Source organism: Fistularia commersonii, chromosome 23 (assembly GCF_037954325.1).
Source record: "Fistularia commersonii isolate RoL2024-O1a breed Wild chromosome 23, RoL_Fcom_v1.0, whole genome shotgun sequence".
NCBI lineage: Eukaryota > Metazoa > Chordata > Actinopteri > Syngnathiformes > Fistulariidae > Fistularia > Fistularia commersonii.
In genome coordinates, this window is record NC_141306.1 from 7,268,931 (window position 1) to 7,288,517 (window position 19,587).

The 19,587-nt window shown below is 42.2% G+C and overlaps 1 protein-coding gene across 1 annotated transcript; it reads right to left on the reverse strand.

Annotated features, from left to right (window-relative positions):
• Positions 1-175: 175 nt before the first annotated feature.
• Positions 176-19,558, reverse strand: card11 (caspase recruitment domain family, member 11). The gene is made up of 25 exons (XM_086170204.1): positions 19,401-19,558; positions 11,914-12,104; positions 11,589-11,726; positions 11,185-11,361; positions 10,695-10,843; positions 10,424-10,603; positions 9,913-10,059; positions 9,475-9,600; positions 8,277-8,471; positions 8,048-8,197; positions 7,614-7,683; positions 7,233-7,393; positions 7,044-7,150; positions 6,873-6,913; positions 6,662-6,785; positions 6,380-6,581; positions 6,097-6,223; positions 5,538-5,781; positions 5,256-5,340; positions 4,653-4,748; positions 3,574-3,691; positions 2,551-2,724; positions 1,681-1,802; positions 1,387-1,502; positions 176-620 (listed from the first exon to the last, which is right to left on the reverse strand). Exons 2-25 carry the CDS (start codon positions 12,092-12,094, stop codon positions 416-418), a joined length of 3,435 nt encoding a protein of 1,144 aa, XP_086026330.1. The 5' UTR covers positions 12,095-12,104; positions 19,401-19,558; the 3' UTR covers positions 176-415.
• Positions 19,559-19,587: the final 29 nt, after the last annotated feature.

The window sequence follows — 19,587 nt, forward strand, 5'->3', positions numbered from 1 at the left end:
ATAAGGAATATTAATTGATCCAGGAACATTATGTGTTATTCAATGACCATGTTATGTTTCCAGTGCGTTACATTCAGTGTTTGGATACCGTAAGCTGCAACCAGTTAGAAAATCATTCCTCCAAAATTAAGTTCGCCATTGTAGTCCTGCTTGTAATTAAAAAGGAAACAATTAACTTTTTTTGTATGTTTAATACACGTGACATCTTACATATGTGTCAAACATTGATGCAGGTATTAGAAAGGTTTCGGTACCGTAAGTAGACAACATCTGAAACAAAGGAACGCCACATGTTTATAAAATATAATAATGCATTTATTTAATAATTATAACTGTTAGAGGGTCCATGCAAAAATAATGCATTAAGGGTTTCTTGTGTTGTGCATCTCAAGGACACAATTATGAATGTGTGTATCTACAGGAGGTCCTGCTCCACCCAGATTGTCTTCTTCTGCTCATCTACTATGCGATCCCTGATGATCTTGATGAGGTCATCCATCCCTGTCCAGGCTTCTGGCTCCAGGCTGGCATACAGGCAAGGAATGGCCTCAAGCTCTTTTTCTTTTGCCCGGCATGTTTTCACAAACTCCTCCTCTGACTCCACACGTAGAAGCAGCTTCCTGTGTGGACAGGAAACAGGACAGAAGTCGTGCTTCAGTGGTAAGCGTGGTGATGTCTGAAGCCCCACGTGTCTGGTGAGAAACTCTGCATGACTTTGTCCTTTATGTATTATAATTCTCTTAACACCTCCACTATTTATTCAACACACGGGACTTGTTTCTATCCAAACCCACTGCAAAATGTGTGAACAATAAAACCATTCTAGCTTTCAAATACCAGAACACTTTAAAACATTTTGAAAAGTCTACAGAATAATGTGAGATGGAGCTGCAAGGCCAAATTTCTTTCCATGGTGGACTTGAATACACATGGTGATTTCAGTAAATGCTTGAAATGTCACCATGGAAACAATGTCTGCAGCACATAAAACCCCCTGGTTTAGTCATATGAAGGAAGCTAGGTGGTGGCCACTGTTGCTAAGGTCCCCGGAGGCCCACATCAGGACCATTTTTAGGAAGCTAAATCTTACCAGAGTTGTGTTGTATTGATATGACATTAATGACAATGAGGACAATGTTAATACATGATTATCAGTGTCGTCATTCTTGATATTGTTGCTATTTTGACATACTCCTCACTTGATTAACTGAAATCTTGAAAGTGTGCACACACATAACGTAGATCTCACCGCCAGCTTTGGAATCAGCATACTTTCAATGGAACCTTGTCATCAGCACATTTTAAAATCAGCTTTTGGGGATCTTACTTGAAGGTGAAGGCCATTGGGAGCACACGTAAGTTGTAAGTTAGCTTTGTAAAGCCTACCGCAACTTCTTGACATTTCTTTCGCAGATCTTGACATAGATGATGATGGGATAGACTTCCCGCTTCAGCAGGTCTTTGACGCAGCTCAGCTCGGCTCCCAGCAGACAGTGTTTGCCCTTTTGGAGAGGAAAAATAGAACAGGTTCTAAAAATGGTAAATGCAGGTGCACACAATCAGACATCACACACACACACACGCACGCACGCACGCACGCACGCACGCACGCACGCACGCAGGCACGCACGCACACACGCACACACGCACACACGCACACTCAGGCACACCCATAAACACCTTGGCAGCAATGGCCTCTATGTTTTCCCTCGTGATGCATTCAAATGCAGTGTCTCTCTCTTTGTAGTGAACGAAGGGCTCCACATTCTGTTTTAGCTGAAATTCCTCTTTGGACAGCAGCTCTGCGGGGAAAGGAACAGACCACCGAAACTTAGAGGGAAATAAAATAGGAAACAATGATAAGCTGACATTTGCTTTCTGCAACAAGAGGAACAGAGACATCTGATGTTTTTCTCCAGATAAATCTCCTGAGCACAAAAAATTGACAAAAGTCAATTGAGATATAATTGCCGTTGCTCTGGTATTACTATTTAACTATTACTGTGCGGTACGGCACAATGCTTGACCTGAATCCCATCACTAGCTTCCTTTTATTTCATTTTCCCTGCTTCACAACTATCTCCTGGATCTCTAAATCACAACAGCCCCAAGCATATAAAAAGTGCCATGATTGTATTCTAAAAAAACGTGAAAACAACAATAGGCAGGTCCGCACGGGGTCCAGTATGCAGTTACAGTTTAGTAGTCAAAACAAACATAACAGATGCCATAATAAAAACATTTGAAATTTACCATTATTTACAGATAGGTATAATAAACATTTGTAAATGAATGCAGCAAATAAAACATAATCATTCAAACCACTTTTTCCAGCTCCTGTACTCTGTCTTCATGTTCTCTATATAAATGATTGGAGAAGGGTTTTTGGTTTGTTTTGGGTTTTTCTGGGATCAAGTTGAAGCCTGTAATATGGCCTTCAAAACCTCCATTCCATCAGCATTATTACTGAGGTCAATGTAATAACAGAGAGATTAGCTTTGAAGCAGTGCATACAACACTGTCATTGCATGATCCCCACCCTGGACTCACCTGGTGTGCAGGTACTGAAATCCATGGTACCTCCTGTGCTGAGCAATTTTTGTATGATAGTTTTGGCCAGAGCCGTTGGGGTAAAAAGGACCGGCCTCTTCCTCTGAGTCCGTTGGGGGGTTACCAGACTGTAGGGGATCAGGCTGCTCAGCACGCTGTCTGGGTCGGCGGTGTCTACACACACACAGACACACACAGATGTATATATACAATAATGTACTTCCTTGATCAAAAGACACACTTAACGGAGGTAAATCCTTTATATTGCTTTGTTTAAATGGATAAACTAGATAGCAACTCATTTTTCAAATTTCAGTCATTGGCATGGGAATGGGGATGGGTGGGCAGAGTGTAGCATTTTTTGTCAAATGCTGCATGAATTCAGATGGACCAGAAGAGCCTGAAGTTTGAATCATACTTCATTTAATCAGTCAGGGATGCTAAGTTTTGAGCGAATTCTTTCAGTATTTAACAGTACAGAGAAAGCTGCCCTATCCTCTTCTCTTCAAGGCTTTTTGATGTCACCTGATGAGTTTATCTCCCCCAACCTCCCATCACTGCTACCCTGTTGCCAAGGACACATAAACAATATCGCTGTTATTGTGTCCAAGTATCACACTTGAACTCCCCATGGTGGTGAAAAAAAAAAAGTGACATCTTCCACTGCGCCACAGTTTTTCGATGCACAAATCAAATTTAATTCGGCGTGGCGCTTTCGTCGATTTACTTCCACTTTTTTGCGCCGGTCTCCTCAAAGTCTGGATGCTGCTGTTTCTATGGTGACCGGATAAAGGATAAAAATCACTTTTTCACCGGTATTGTCAATAGTCTCTTGCTGCAGGAGTCTGATTCAAGTATTATTAGGCCCCATGCTGCATTCATTAACCTTGATATGCAGGAAAGTTTCACGGTGAATTGTCAGTAGCAACCTTGAGTGCGAGAAACTGTAACCTCTTCAAAACACTCCTCAAAGTAAAGCTGCTTGCGATAAACTTCGCCGCCCCAGTATTGATTTGTACTCACCCTCAGGTTGAAGCATCTCCAAGCCCTGCCTGGGTAGTGTTGTGCCGCCGGAGTTTATGATCCGCACGCGCTCGTTGCTGTTCATTCGCTTGTACTTGAGATCCACCCTGGTGACAAACTGCACATCAAAACAGCAACAGATACACATCATTGAGTATGCAGCGTTTTCCCAGTTAGAACATGTAAGATTAAGTTCTTTGCCCCAAATTGTGAATTATTTATATTTCTTTGAAAGGCCAAGATTTTTAGGGAATATTTTTGCTTACATTTTAAATGGAAATTATTCCACGCTTATACATTATTCATGACTATGGCTCTTTTTTTAGCTGGTGTTTGATCACAGTACATCACACGTTCCACAGCGTGTGAAGACGTTGAAATATGTCTTTCTCAAAAAAATGTGTTAAAAGTGTGATGAGCACATAAACAATACTGGACTTATTATATCAAATCTCATTCAGGCAGGTTTTCAGGGCTGTAAAAAAAAATCTAATTTTTATAATCTGATTTCAATACCAAATATTTTAAGTCAAAAACCCCCTCGGTAGCAAATGTTCTTTGGCAATGCGATGTGAATACCCAGAAGTCCATGCGAGCTCCCATCTGGAACTGTAAAAGTACTGGAAAATGTCTTTGTGACCCCAAAACACAATAAGGTCACATTATAACTCAGTGTTTTGCAGTAATACACCGTAATACTAGGGTCGAAGTGGGCCACACGGTTTTCCATTTATATCATTTATATATAGGGCATCTACTATGAGTGACTCCTGTATGTGCGTGTACTTAGTGTATATGCTTGCAATAACTGAGTTCATTCATTCATAAAAAAGTTCACGTTTTAGTATGAGGTATGATGTAGAACACGTGAACCCTTCCTGTCACAAACGCACAGAATCAATATTATTTTGCGCAATTTTAATACGTTTGATTGATGGCAATTTAGTTTAAAATTTGTATGTGGTGTATCCCTGTTTTGCTAGAATCTTTGCCTCCTTGCTACAGTCTGCACCAGGGGAGATGTAGTGTTTGTGTGTGTGTGTGTGTGTGTGTGTGTTGTTTTTTTGTAACTTTATTACCTGGATGATCTGAGTGAGGAAGAGGCTGGCTCTTGACAAGCGAGGGCTGGCTTTAGGATCGGTGGAGGGGCTGCATTCATCTGGCTGCAAATTGCTCTACGTACACATTTAACACACACGGTTTATCAGGCCAACGCCAAATAAACAAATGGATAATAACTTCACATAAACACTGGGATAAGTCAGAGACAGCAGGTTTTTTTAAAACATGACCGAGAGGAGGACCACGCTGATGGTACCAACTGAACAAACCTCAGCTAAACTCCAAATGCAATTTCTCATGCACTCCGAAGTTATATCAATTCCATTTGATTAATTTTCTTTTTTGTAATCTATCACCCATGTGGCGCCTCGTTGCCCTCCTTAATTTCACGTTATTTTTGTTTCTCACATGAAAGGGCTGCACCCACTTCACTGACTTCATGTTTACAAGTTATGATATGATTATTGTGCCAAGATGAACAATTGCAAACAGCCTTTGAGTGTGAAATAAATAAATTGGTCATTAGAAAACACATTCATTATTTCCTATTATTCCACTTCAAGGATCAAACTGAATGCCACTGTACAATATGAAAATTCAGATGAGGGAAAGAAAAATACCTTCATGTTACGATGCATCTCGTTCTCCTCCTTCCCCCCTCGGCACATGAACTTCTGCATCTTTACCAAGAGCTGCTGCTGTGCCCTTTGATAACAAGGAAATAATTTCAAAAGACAACTACACATCAGGTCCATTAAGAGCATAACGTCCTATAAGCGGCCTCCTGTGCAACAGCTGATGAAAAAAATTCAAAATATTCAAAAGTAATATACGACGCGGGACACGTCTCAGAGCTAAGTGACTTGAACAAATATAGAATATTTCCATAAATCGCCCCGTACCGGAAGTTGCAGGGAATAGTGCCTCTGTCGGGGAGGTCGGCGCCGGAGCAGGGGTCCACCCGGGTGCACAGCCACTCAGAGCGGCCAAGGTGCCGGGTGTCCAGGACATGAACCACCTCATCACAGTGCACGCTCAGAGAGCAGCTGTCCAGCTGACCGGAGATGTTGAGGTTGACCCGTATGTGGAAGGAGTCGCCTGAGGCCAGCGTTCCTTCTTCCAGATCCTTCTGAAGACGGCGGTAAGCTGTCATGCAAGAGAAAATAAATTCACATAATATATAATATATATTGTTATATAATAGCAAATGACTATAGAGACAATATAAGATCTACCGCTCTACATTTTCTGCCATTGCTTGTCAAGCACAGCTTGACTTGTGCAATGGACATTTTCTCTTCTCAACTATTCCAATAAAAGTGTATTTGCATCCAGCTGGTTGCGTGATAGGGGTTTTGGCCTCGCAATTGGTCGCATTTGCGGACGCAGAGTTTTGCTGTATTTATTAAGTATCTGTAAAATTCAAGACGTCTTGACGCACCCCGTGACCCCGAACATTACCATCGTAGTTGGCCCGGTAGTGCAGCTGGATCAGGCCCGAGCAGTGCTGCAGCACCCAGTGGGCCTCCTCCAGAGTGCTGGTATCCAGAGAGATGCTTTGGTTCTCCCCGCGCACGCACCCTTCAAGCTGAAGCAAGAGAGAAAAATGAATGACGTGATTTGTTTTTTTCTTTGCGAAAAGGTTAACTTTGCACGTATGTATAAGACCGAAATCGACGATTGGTGATTTTAAAAAGCCGAAATTCAGAATGCTCTGGTTTTTGTCAAGCTGAGCGCTACGTGCCAGCAGCAGGTGGTGTCCCTCTCGCAGCCCCGTCCTCTCGGCGTTGGATCCAGGCTGCACGGATGAGACGAAAATCCCGCTGGCGTTGCCCCCGACCAGGGAGATGTCCCTCAGCAAGTTGTCGCCCACCAAAGAAAACTCCTGCACGGGCTTCAGGGACGAGCTGATCCTGGAGATGGAGGACAGCGAGGGACGAAACGGCCTGCGCGCACACATTTCCAGATAAATATTACACCTGTCTCGCAGTATATGTATGAAAGCACTGAAAAAGTTGCAGTCCACCTCTCCAGAGATAGTTTTCTGAAGATAGTGTTGACTTGCTCCAGGTCGTAAGTGTCCATCCCTTCCGACTGATGGGACGAGGAAGACGAGTGGACGGACGGCGGACCACGTTGCCCTTCATCCTCTGCAGGAAGACAGAGCTGGGTTAGAGGGAAGGAAAGATGTTTGCTGTAATATTTTTTGTAAAAAAAAATTGTACGTTATACTTAACCGAATTCCGTTTCCATGTTGTCGCTGTCGAAGTCAGAGAGGCTGAAAGAAACCGGACAGAAGGGAGTTCAGAAAAAGGATGGTGTCCTCTGTAAGCGAAGGATGTTTTACGGGGTTTGAGCATCATAATGGGTGAGTTATTCAACATATTGAGTAAAAGGCTTGGGCTTACCTGTGGGGCTGGAAGCTGTGTTCTTTCTCCCTCTCGCGACGGTACAGTGACGCCTTTTCAGGCGGCTCCGGGAGGATGGACAGCACGCTGTTGTTGCGATTGCGCATCTAAAGAAACGCAGGGGGCGTGGCGGCAAAGTCAACTCCGTGAACTAGCCGGATGTAAAAGTGCTTTCGGAGCGGATCTCACCATGTTGGACCTGGGGGACTGCTCCTTCAGGGTGAACGGGGTGGTGGGAAGGCAAGGGGGTAACGTGGGTAATGAGGTGAAGCTGGGCGAGGGAGGAAGGGAGTTGCTTTTGGCGTGGAAGTTCGGCATCTCCAGACAGTCTCCGCCGTTCATTGACAGCGCTGAGACAGATGGACGCGGACGGATAAAATGTGAGGCGCCAGATAAAATGATTTAGCTTGAAAAAAGGTCAGCTTGCACACTTGATAACTCTGCGTTCATACTAATTCTCCGAATCAAAGGAATCGACAAATAAAACATCTATTATGCGTGCGAAAGAAATGTGCAGAAATACATTGAATTTAAGAAAACAATTGTATCAACTGCAACACAAAAGGTTACCTGAAGTATGGGCGGCCTCCAACTTGGACGGAGGCTCTCTGTGGAAGCAAACCGGAGACTTTCCTCTGTTCTGTGGGACAAATAATATGAAAATAAACAAAAATATACAACCTTACTCACGCGGCGTATTTTCATTGCACCTCTAAAAATAACAGATAAAGCCGGCGGCAATTTTGTTTGCATACATGCTTTATTTATCATCTGTGAGCAAATCCTTTTGACAAATGTCCTTTCTGTGTCTTTTCATGCCATATTATCTACACATATCATGAAAAAACAATGAATTCAAGGTTGGGTCATCATGCACTCTTTTGGATGGGAGACTAAATCTTTGGGTTGGATAAACAAAGAGATAAAACAACTATTAACAAAATAACGAAACACAGGCTCATGATGTAACCGTAAGGGCGTGTGAGTCGTGGACACCGGCTGACCCCTGCTTTGAGGTTGGGTCTGCGTTTGAGACGAGGCTCCTCGGGCAAAGTCTTCTCCTCCTGTGACTCGTCGCTGGACCACCCCGAGGGCCCCTGGGGGGATTTGAACCCCGGGCAGATGAGGGTTGGGGGTATGTCCCTTCGCAGGGTCTGGGGGAGGAGAAAAATAAAAGCTTAGGACGAGAACAAATGAATAAGCCGTCGGCGACGATGACGCGCGGCTTCCGACCTGATCCAGAACGATGTCCTTAGACAGGCGTCGTAAGCGAGACTCGAGCGTGACCAGCCTGGCTTCCTTGCGCACCATCTCGATGTGGAGCTCATCGCTCTTCTCCTCCAGCTCTCTGATCTGTTTGCGATATTTGTCCTTGTCGATGAGGCTCTGGGAGAACTGGTACTGGGCATCGTCTCTGGCGCAGAAAGCCTGAGGAAGTGGCAAAAACAGAAAAAGGGGAAAAAAGAAAAAAAAAAAAGCAGTCGTAATCAAACCCGCACATCCGCTGGCCTCTGACCAAAGGGGTCAAAGGTCATCGAGGACGGTCGAAACTCCGCTGGGTCAGCGCTTTTCGGGCTCATGAAACATTTGGAAAGTGAGGAAATAAGTATTTTCCTTGACAGAGAACTGTTATATTTTCTGTCTAACCCAAAAACCCCAACCTTTGCCCATTTAGGAAACTTTCACTCATGACGAATCCCTTCCTTCCACGGGGACGAGATAACGCTACTCGCATAGATGAATACACTCAGATCGGGAAAAGGCTCCGTTTGCTTTGCCGGCACCGAGCCAGTGATTCCTTTGGAGACTAATTACGAGCCCTTTGCGCCGCGTGCCAGACTCGGCGCTCAGATTTTCACTTTGTTTACACGGCGGCGGCAGGTGGTTAATTTTTGCCGAGGAGGCAGGCGACGTGACAAGGAAGCGCCCTGCCGAATTTACACGCATAAATAGTAATTAATTTTTGGTTTTAAAGCTACTTCTTGCACGACTCTAACACATAGACAGTTTATACACGCAAAGACTGAATCACCAAATGAACTGGTCGAACATGTAATTCACCAATATTAGTTAATTCCCCACACGTTCAGATCCAGGCTTTGGATTAAGAAGCGCGAGACACTGAAATGTTTGTATTTGTACCGTGAAGGCACTTGATCAACCAGGTCGTGGTACCTCAAGCACTGGGCTTGAAGACCAGATTTGGTCTTTCAAAGGCCGTTTGTTTCAATAACATTAGCGATTTGTATCCATACATGTCATTTTCTAAAGGACTGTGTTAAGAATAAGAATAAGAACAACTTTATTTATCCCGAAGGAAATTGTTGTGCCAGAGTTTCAAGTAAAACATAAATAATATCAGAAAGGAGGGAGAATAAGAAATACAAATAAAACGATACAAAATAATTACAAAATAATAATGTGTTTCCACCTGGTCCCTCTCCTTTTCCACTTCATCTAGTTGAATGGTGATGGTGTCCATACGGTTACGGTACATCTCGCAGTCCTTCTGCAGGGTAGAGCACTTGAGCTCCAGCTCCTCCTTCTCCTCCAAATACTGCATAAACACACACGTTCCCAAACAGAAAGACAAAGGGGGAAATGGAAACAGAGGGAGAAAGAAGTGAAGTCAGATGATGGTGAAAGAGAATTTTGATGGGGGTTTTTAAGAAGGGTGTGTTTCACAGAAGGTCTCTTGGGCATTAGGTTGTCTACTGTTTTTCTTTCTTTTTTCTTTCGTGTTTTTGCTAACCTTTGTTCGTCGCTAAGCCCGGTGTGCTTCAAATTCACTCTACCACGTGGACAATATGGCCCTCTTTTCATACTCACCCCTGCAGATACAAGGAACCGCTCAGTGTGTGTTTGTTACCTTGTCCCGCAGTTCTTCCGCCTGTCTAACTTCTTCATGGACGTTGTAGAGACGGTTGACCAGGTCCTGTCTGTCTTCAATTGCTTCCTGCCTGTCGTGCTCCAAAATGTCAAGGATCGCTTTGTCTGATGCTGGTAGAGGACCGGGCTGCGTGTCCGGAAAAAAACATAATCAGTCCAGAAGACCTTGTGGAAATCTAACTCGTGAATAGCCAGTTAGCCCGTAGACACACAAACATACATAAATACCATATAATATCCAAAAAAAAAAAAAAAATCAGGAACTAATAAATAATTGATTTGTTTATTAATCAATTATTTCTGTTTTGATTTTATAGAACAGGCAACATTTTCCTGCATTCAATCGCCCTTTAGAAATCAGCTATCAATTTGGATTATTCCACTTCTAATACTATTGCTTTAGTTTTTTCCAATTTATATACCAAACCAAAAATGTGGCAAATGTGTATGTATGCATGTACACTTGTGCTTGCGTGTTAGCGACGCCACACCTGTATGATCGACTGAAGCTCCTGCAGCTTAATTTTCAGCATCTCGTTCTCTCTTTCCAGTTCAAAGATCTGCTCCCTCTTCGGCCGGTTCTCGATGTCGTTCTTCAGCTTGAGACTCTGTCTCCTCTCCATCTTGCACTCCTCCTCCACCTTGTTCAGTTTGTGCTTCAGCTGATCGATCTACGCACCAAGTCGGGAATAATCGGATACTCTTTATCCCTTCATCGTTGCCGATATCGGATCTCGTTCGGTCACGTGGCCGTGGTTCTACCTCTAGCTGGAGGTCTCTGCTCCTCATCAGTGCCATGTTCTTCTCCTCACTCAGCACGGCGTACCTCATGGCCAGTTGGTACTTTTCCTCTTTCACCCTCATCAGCTCATCGCTGTAGCCGTTCCTCTCCTCTCGTAACTTGTTGTACCCTTTTGAAAAGTAAATTTACACAAACGGGTTCAGGCCTACGTGTTTTGCGACCTGTTTTCACCTGACCTATAATTACAGGGTTGCACAAGTGACAACAGGCACAGAGGGGAAGATGTGATGGTCACATGTGAGATGCATTCCCGGCAAACGTTGTGTTTCTCACTGATTTTTGCGGTCGAGTAAATGATTAAATGCTATAAATTTAAATGCCAACCCTTATGAGCTATTTATACATCTCAAAAATACAATAGTATCCAATGGAGAAAGAAACAAAGGCAGTTGGACACGAAGAGGATATAGCTTAAATACGTTTTCAATGGACTGTAATTTTTTTTTTTACTCTGCTGGAAAGCCTGGAGTTCTTGGTTGGCTAGTCGTAGCTTCTTTTGCTCGTCCTCCAAGGTGCAGTTCTTCTTGCTGAGCTCCACGTGCTGCAGGGTCTTCACTTTGGACTGCTGCTGCAGCTTCATCACCTCATTCATCAAGAAGTGGGTCAGACCCTCGTGACCCTCTTCCACTACGAGGGAGAAACACCAGTGAGCGGAGGGAGGGAACACAAATTGCATAAACATCAAGCGCGAGTCAGTTTGACTTTTTCCTACGCAGAACACTACAGATGAACTTTGTCTCGGCAGTCGTCACTATTGTTCCTTCCTCAGCTGAGTTGATAACTTACAGTAAAACTGAACTTTATGTCTGAGAGTGGAGCTGAACGGGAACTGCCGATGAAAATGGGCGCCTTACCTACGATGGTAGAAAAACGGCGAGTGGGATCGTTTCCTGTTACATCCTTGTACAGGTCGGGGTAGTAAAATTCCAAACTCTCAAGGAACGCCACATACCCGCGCTCTCCTTTAGTGTGGAGGATATCAAGTAGACGACCTGGAGGAGGGGGGGAAGCGCATGTTACTTTTGTCCACAACCACACACAAATGCCTCCATTGATCTACTCCGTTTTAACTTCATAGCTCGCAGTGGCGAGGTTCGAGCGAATTCCTTTCGGTCCTCTACTCGCAACCTCGGCCGAAGGTAGCGACATGTGACGCCGCGAAGAAATCTGTCGACATACTTGCGCGATTTGCTTTTGAGGGCAGCAGCATGGACTGGAGGATCTCCTCTTCATCCTGTTCATCCAGGACTTTGCATTGGCGGAGGTAGGGGGTGAGTTTTGATGGGGTGATGGCGCAGCAAATTTTGTTGCGTTTGCACTCCACCTTCTCCCACAGTGCCTCCAAATCTCCATTTTCCATCTCACTCTCCCTAAAAGAAGCATAAAAAAAAACAAAAAAAAACAGGAACTATTGAGTTCATGAGAATTTTAAGAAATTAGTCTCTTGGTGACAGTGCAGTACTTGAAACTGTTTTTCAACTCATGGGGGAAAAACCAACATGTCTGCCAATGCAAAACAACCTGTTTGCAAGCAGGTGTTGCAAGGACGTGTCTCCACAGCCCTAACGTAATTTTTCAGTTTGCACCCCAACCATCCCCAACCCCCCCCCCCCCCTGTGCCGAAGGGGACAGTATTTTTCAGAGGCCAGCGATCTCTCACAGCATCCTCACACCCCGTGTCGTCACCATCACCCTGAATCACGGAGCTGACCATCACCGATCATCAGGAACAGGATATAAGATTCATTTCCGTGCAACTGTGATTAGTAATGAGGAAATTCAAGTCATGCCCAAAAAAAAAAAAAAAACAGGTTTTGACACGCCTGGAAATGTGCTGTGTGCTGAATTATGATATTGCTGAAATCTGCATGTCTCCTTTTGCCGGTCGTTTTTTTTCAGTGGAACAGCTGTGTCACCGAAGCTTGGGATGTTCATTGTATAAGAACACATGGACCGGTGAAGGAAACGGGAGGAGAATGCACCGTTGATAAAGTCACAGATCGAGGAGTTTTGGATGTGACAGAGACAAATGAGGTGTAGCTGCAGGCACAGGCTGAAAGAAAGTATTCTTACATCTTTGCTTTCCCATTAGGGTCAGAGCTATTTGGAATGGAGCAATTTGCTGAAGTGCTGTTTTCAGCTGTGATAGAAAACAGGAAGTTATCGGCATAGAACTGAAAGCAAAGGCCATGCAGAGGGCGAACCAGAGATGACCAACCACCACACCCTGAGCCTACGGAGTCTAAAACAGTTCTCCGACTTTAAATGAGCAAATTATACTTTGCTTGAAAAAGTGCCCTTTAGTGTAACCTCAATTCTTTGCCTGGGCACTCCTTCAAACATCACTAATGTGAAAAATTCAGGCTTCCATCCTTACTTTGGACAATCCACTCTTCAGCTGCTTACATGATATCCTTCTATTTAATTCACTCATCACAGTTAAAATCGAGATACTTGTAAATAAATTCTGCACTATAAGCCGCTACTTTTTTCACACTGCGGCTTTAACAATGATGCGGCTAATTTATGGAATTCTCGGGGGGCTAACAAGCGTCAGACCACCAAAACATTTCGCCTCGACACATCCGACCAATGCAATTCCCATAAAATTCTGAAGCTGTTCAATTCCTACTTTAATGGTTTTAGTGCGCAGGAGGACGACGATCAGCTGGAGTAGGACAAAGCGGGGACAGAAAATGGATGGATGGATGAATGGATGGACATTCCTTGTGTTATTTATTATTAATCTTTTTCATCAGCCATGTTGCAGGCACTGCTCAGAAAAAAAGAATTTCCAGTACATATTTGTGGTTGTTACCGGTATTTATTTAATTAAAAGTTAAAAAAAAGTTTCTGTGTAAATATCTCGTCACAACGTGGACACCCGCAGCATATAGACAAGTGCAGCCTATATACGTACAGGTGTATTTATTCATTTACTTTTAGCTGGTGCGGCTTGTACTCAGGTGCGCTCAATAGTCTGGAAATTAGAGTACTTGAATAGCTTCAATGCACCAAGTATACCAGTGGGGAGACTCACAGTAGCCTGATGGTCTGATTTCGTCTCTGAGAATGGATTTTTTATGAAGTGAAGAGCTGTCCTTTTCAGACCAGCTACAAAGACGTCTGCTGAGGGATCTGATCACACGTGGACAGTGTCCAGAACTGAAGCAAACACACTCGCAGATGAACAATGGCCTTTGATTTCAAGATACAGTAACACAATACACATACATTGATCTTGTGAATGAACAGCAATCCTTCATTACACGATCTTTCTCACTGTGTAAGACACACACACGCACAGATATGCTCAGTGACACACATGTACATTTGCATAAACTGTGAATCAGCCTACAATTACACAAATCAAGACTATCTGATGTCATTAAAGATGTAAACCCACTACTTTGCATACTACTCAGTTGCATGTGAACAGAGCTGAGTTTGCGGTGTAGACGCACAAAAGAACACAGACACACACACGCACACACACAAACACAGTGCTTCAGTGGTTTGAATATAAATCCATCTGTGCTCCAAACTGCGCCGTCAGAGGTGGAAATCTTCGTCACCACAACATTTTATTATAACCTCATCCCCGGTCCAGAAGTTATCATGAAATGGAGAGGATATGTGTCATTCTGCACCTTAGTGGGTGTATGATGATGTGTCTGAAAATGCGTGGGCACATGTTATCATACCCCCATATGATAAGACATGATATAAAAAAAAAAAACATATTTTTAGCTTCTATATAGTGTGGAAGATGTCATGCATGGTAACTTGGCAACAGGATGTTTGTTGTGAAAACTCAGAGAGGGCAAACAAAACTTCAGCTTCTGGTGATATCCGACTTTTTTTTCGGTGACTTCCTCATTTTGTTTAATATGGTCAGTTAACCAAATCAAGGTACCGTATTTTCAGATATACTGATGTAAAAATACTACGATCTTCAACAGTCGACAGCGGATGATGAAACAGTGAGCCATCAGACTAACACACACCTTTGTGCTCATGTTGCATGCAGAGGCCACAATGGGGCTTGCAGATACTTAACTGAGAACATACTGTAAGCATAAATGCATGTTTGCTCTCCTCTTTCTGAAACACATACGTACGCACGCACGCACGCACGCACACACACACACACGCAGACCTCTACAGAAACCACATACACGTTTCCTCTTCTCACTTCTCTTATTTTAGAGTTCATTGTCGAGAAAGATAATCCCTGCTTCCTCCTTTTCAAACCAGATGTGTGTGGCAGCTCTATTGCTTTCAGGGGAGTTGGGTCTACTCTTCGTAGAGCAGTGTGTACATGCATGTGCACATTTGGCCAGTATATGCATCGCAATGCAGCATTTTATAACATGGTTAAAGTGCTTTATAAAAAAGTCGATGATGGTAGTTGTTTCCATTGTCTTTCACACCCCCTGCAACGACACCACTCTACCACATTGTCTCTCCTGTCATTATTTCAACACAGCTAAGATGAAGAAATAAAGTCCTCAGTTATTCCGATTCATGAAAGAAAGAACACTTGAGTCTAAACTCCGTGTTTTCCTTCAGCTCGGTTCATGTGATAAAAGCAAAATCAAGTTATTCGACTCAATACTTGCTTTTGACTTCAACAGTTTTAAGAGGTATCATCATGCAACCGTGAATCATCGGTTTCTCTACATATATCCTAAAATTCACCCCTTGCGACAACACACCATCTAAAATTTTTTTTTCATGAAAACTGAAAGTAACAATCATCCAGCCCTTCTCACTGTTGTTTCTGAAATCCACTCTGAGCAAAGCTCACTCTCATCACTCATATATATATATATATATATATATATATATATATATATATAATCTAACAACTAATTAACAATCTAAGTGAGGGAGCAGAAATATGTTCACATATTGATATTAATATTGAAAATACATCAGAGTGGGTGTTGTAATTAAGTTCTTTGTGCAACTGTGTGTAAATAATGCATAAAAAAATGGTGAAATATAAACTATCAAAAAGCTAGACAGTGGAGTGTTCACCATTTATCTGTATCTGATTTTAGAAAGAGAAAAGAACAAGATTGATATGAAATTGACAATAAGATTTATCTCTGAATAATGCGTCAATAGCAATAGCTCGTATCACAGCTGCACCTGTAAACAAATACTTACAATTCCGGACATGTGTGATGATGTAATCTTTCACAAACGGCTCTCACTATGGATGACATCACACGCGTGCTACATTTCTCCACTGATAAGTTTGATAACTTTGGCCATACCAGAATGGCCCAGATTTGCTTTTCACTTTCAACCAACTGCTACTACACCGACGAAGCAACGACTGTCAGTTACCACGACGCCCGATTGAAATGGTGGTGATAATCATTTTGTGGCGTCTTTGTTAGGATCATAACGCCATATAGTTATAATTCAATGTGACACTGGAAAAAATGTTTCAAAAGTCCATGTATTCATTGAAAAGAGTATATTCTCTAATTTTGAACAGAATGGGATGATATTTAGGACTTTGCATCAAAAAAAGGAAATGTAGTGAAAAGTTGTGAATTAAATTAGCATCTTACGGCTAACCTAGTCCCATCCGTGACCCATGACATAATACCACATTGTACTTCAAAATCTGATAGTGTGGCGTCCAGCATCACGATGTTTCATTGAAAAACTCATGCTTTGTTGGTCACATGAGACAGTCTGAACCTGCTGCTTCCTCTTGCTTTAAATTTGAAAGGGACACTAAAGCATTGAATGTATCAAATATCCACTATCCTCTTTTCAGAATTTGTTTGTCAGTCCTGTTGTCTGTTTACAAAGGCTCTATTGTCACGTTTGTTAAGATTAAAGAATCAGTAAATCGATAGCTTTAGAAATATAACGGTGCTTTTAAAAATACATGAATTAAAATCCAGATCAAATTACCCACATCTCATATGTTTGTTCTACATCCCGTGGTTTTGAAGAGTGGTTACAGAGAGTGGAACTGTTTTCTTGTCCATATTCTGGTGGAGGGAAATGGCAGTTCACGACATGCTTTAAAACAAGACCAGCCTTTAACCGTTATGAGCTTTAAAAACACATCAAATCTGTTAAATAAACAGAAGACTAAACTTTTAAAGTTATCTCCAATTTGATTTAAAGAGAGAAATGATGTGATGAGACAACCTGTTATTTCAATCTACCTCAGTTACATCACATCCAACTTTTAAGAGCTGCCGTCACAGCAGTCGCCACACAGTTTGCTGCAAAGCGGATCAAGTAAATTTACATTGCCGGTGGTCCAGAGATGATTTTGCAAATGCAATTAATGAAGTGGTGAATAGAGGCAGCTCTCCTGTGCAGGAGCAAGGAGGGAATCATCGTTTGGGATGCGTGATCACCCAGGGAGACAATATTCAGCGCAGCGTGTGAGTTCTAGAGAATTCAGCCCGGTACTCAACCGAGGTCGTGTCAATGTTGGACACGGAACTTTTTTCTGAGCGGCTCAGACCAAAAACCTGTTTGGTGCAGGTTCTTCGCTGAGTAATAAAACTAAGGTGTGATCAAAACGCTCATTTAAAATATTTACAAGCTTAGATTGCAAACTAAGATTATTCTCTTAGGTGATGGTTTACTCTAAATATTTTCAACCCTCACACACCAAATAGAAATTGTAAAAAGAAATCGGCTATTATAGCCAGCGGGTCATCTTGGCGGTGAGTCCTCGATTTAGGGTTTGTTTGTTTTTGTAGCGGAATTCAACTGAATTTAAATGGCAAACTATACCAATTCAGAAAATTGGGAGGGTCACATCTTCAGCCATGACACAGAGTTACTGTGACAAAGCGTCTTTGTTTTAACCATTTTCAAATTAAATTTTTTGGCGCAGCCAATTAGACAACCCACAGTCACGCTGAAAAATAATTCCACAGCTGTTGTTTTGCCACAAAATTTTTGTTGCCGCCAAAAGTGACGCAGACTAAACCAATGTGTTGCATAATGGTTGTTTGAATGGACTGAATTTGATAACGTTAAAAGCCACTGCTTTTTCTTCTGTCAAAAGCCCAGAATTACCAAAGGGTCTGAAGCAGTCGGTGTTTCAGACTCATTGCGTTGCACATGGCTCGGGTCCACGGTTGCATTTTTTTATGCTGGATGGGGATTGGTTCATCGGCCAGCTGATGGGCAGATATGATTGGCTCAGGTGTGCAAAGCATCATAAAGGCTGCATTGTCCAGGGGAATATTAGAAACCTTAGGAATTCGATGTCAGAGTGAAGAATGGTTGGTGTGTGCGAGCTCTGGCTCCTCTGTTTATAAAGGCTGGCATATGGGTGTTTGTTTTATTCGCAACATTTAGAAAAAGAATTGCTGATATCCACAGGAAGTTGGAATAATCATCTAATATTTTCTACTGAAAGCTCAGAGCCATACGTTGAAATCACACTGAACTGAAAAAACTAAATTTGGAAATCGGCGTTATGATAGTCATTCATTCATCCATCCATCATTCATGTCTTGTTTCATCAGGCACAGTGTAAAAAGCTTGATGCTAATTGCAATCTGGAATGCTGGATCTTGTACATGCATGAGTATGACATTATAGAAAACAAATAGAAAAAGTTGTAAATGTACTTAGCGATGTTGAGCTCCGCTATATGAGGTCAAGAAGTTATTTTTTGATGTGCCATGGACCACTTCTGACTTTTTCCCTGCGGCTCTGTGTTCCTCAGGTAAGAGGGAATATATGCCTTTTTTCAGTTTTGCACTGGGCCTTCAATATAAACCACTCAAAAATTATTGGCTAAATGTAGCAAGTGCATGGTTTACTTAGTGCAACAAAGAGCACCTTAACCTGTAGCTTATTATCATGTTCTGTTTCACAACAACCTTATCGAGGTGGCAGCATTAGTGATTATCTATATTATTATAATATGATATTAGACACCAGTATCACGTCTGTGTGTGTACCCATACACTTACTTCTACATTTCAAACACAATCAAATGCTCAGAAAGGAATTTACACCTATGAGATAAAGTGGTCCGGATGTGCAAGAAATAGGTATACCAGATCAAATAAATTTAGGTGATTTCCCTCTGCGAGACTAACAAAGGATTATTTTATCTGATCGTATCAAATGCATTCCAAATAGACCTGATGTGTTAAACTGCTTGCATTTCAAGCAGGCAAACAATTTCCTGCTCCAGGTATTGGCATTTTCATATTACAAGGATATGACCCCACAGAGCCAACAGTGAAGTTATCATTAGTTTGGCAAAATTAAAATACATATTAAAAAAAAAAAAAAAAAATCTATGCTCATATGAAAAAAAGGGGATGTGAATGAAAGTGACATACATGTGACCTAGAAATGTGAAGAATATATTAATAAGGGAGGACAGATGTCTTAAAGATTAAATGTATGTGGAGAAGTATGTGTAAAAGTATGTGGAGATTTTGAAAATCAAATCTTTTATTTATTTGTTTATGTCTAGGCGAGAGGCTTCCTTGGAAGATCTCAACATTGCTGGAATCACAGTTTAAAAAAAAAAATCCCTTGTCGAGCTAGTTATTTAAACAAATATACTTATTCTTCTGGGACTAATTCTCATGGGCAGGGAAAAAAATAAGAAACAATCCGGCTCGGAGGACTGAAATATTGCTTACCTGAGACACGCAGACACTGGAGCCGCAGATCTGAGTAAAATCGGGGTGTTGCCTGTTTCCCTGTTCTTCTGGTTTCTCTTGTTTTTGATGACGAATAAAGTTTGTTGCTGGAGTTCAAGTTAACTCCATTAGTATCAGAAAAATAAGAAGAAGAAAAAGAAGCAAACAGGAGTCGAGACAAGAGAAG

What these genes read in the sequence shown, in the direction of transcription:
- card11 (XM_086170204.1), bottom strand. Translation starts at nt 12,094, where the DNA reads ATGGAAAATGGAGATTTGGAGGCACTGTGGGAGAAGGTGGAGTGCAAA. An exon ending in CTCAAAAGCAAATCGCGCAA is followed by an intron (nt 11,727 to 11,913) that starts GTATGTCGACAG and finishes CCCCTCCTCCAG; the next exon opens with GTCGTCTACTTGATATCCTC. An exon ending in AGAAATGTCAAGAAGTTGCG is followed by an intron (nt 621 to 1,386) that starts GTAGGCTTTACA and finishes CTGTCCACACAG; the next exon opens with GAAGCTGCTTCTACGTGTGG.